Source organism: Loa loa (genome assembly GCF_000183805.2).
Source record: "Loa loa unplaced genomic scaffold supercont3.3196, whole genome shotgun sequence".
Classification (NCBI taxonomy): domain Eukaryota; kingdom Metazoa; phylum Nematoda; class Chromadorea; order Rhabditida; family Onchocercidae; genus Loa; species Loa loa.
The window spans coordinates 1-965 of record NW_018111374.1 but is presented as its reverse complement, the minus strand read 5'-3'; the positions used below and the strand labels follow the sequence as shown (position 1 = coordinate 965).

General features: G+C 33.2%; 1 protein-coding gene across 1 annotated transcript; it reads right to left on the bottom strand.

Moving 5' to 3' along the window:
• Window positions 1-247: 247 nt before the first annotated feature.
• On the bottom strand, window positions 248-819 carry LOAG_15920 (hypothetical protein; the record flags this gene model as incomplete). The annotated part of the gene is made up of 2 exons (XM_003151408.2): window positions 248-423; window positions 688-819. Coding segments are annotated over 2 exons (282 nt in total), but the record flags the coding sequence as incomplete, so codon positions are not given.
• Window positions 820-965: the final 146 nt, after the last annotated feature.

The window sequence follows — 965 nt, the reverse complement described above, 5'->3', positions numbered from 1 at the left end:
TTGTAAACTCCATCGGTGCTATCATAGAGGTATGGCTGCCCTTTGACATTATCCATTGTGTAGATACAATGGATATCATTGCCCATTGTGTAAATACTGAGATGTCTTTGTGCTATGCTGTCAATTATTAGCTTATGTTCTCTTCATTGCTTTAATTTTACAAGATTTCATCATCCCGTCTGTTAGATATTGTAAAAATTTTATTTGATTATAGCTTCAATTTGGTAAACCAACATATAAATATATACGTTAGACAAATATGGGAAATCGATCTCAGCAAGCAGTAAACAACCAATAGCTTATCGATAACAAATACAGTAAGATAGAAACGTTCATTACTGTGACATTATGTCGTCCTGCATCACTACCTTTGCTGATGTTGGCACTGCTAGTATCACAACCATTCTCTTTGTTCTCGCAAGCCTAAAAAAGTAGATTTCATATCAATTTTATGTTGTATTCAAGACCCCAGCAAAATTCGTTGTTCTTAGTAGTTAGATTTCATTTTGAGAAAAACTTTTTGTAAACAGCGCTTTTATTGTAAGGATGCAAATAATTTGGGGATTTCTTAAAGATTGTGTTTTCTTATCAATCCGTTTCTTTTTGATGAGAATCCAATATATTTGGTGGCAACTTTAGAACCGGCATGATACTAGTTAGTCAATCATAATAAAGTAGCTGAGTTACCTTATTCAAATTATCCACCGAATCCAGGATGGTAGGAGTACTTAGTCGGACTAATTGTTCCAAAGTACATGGTACCGAGCACCCTGGTACGAATAGTTCATAGATATTTTCTGTCTCGTTCTTATAAAGAATCTGAAGTTATGATAACTGTTTGACCGCAAAAAAAAGTTCGCGTTTTTTCTTTATTACAAGTTTTTCATATTCATCTTGTCATTACTAAAATAACATACAACGTGTTTATTCTGTTCCACTAATTATCATTACGAAAAGTTGACATA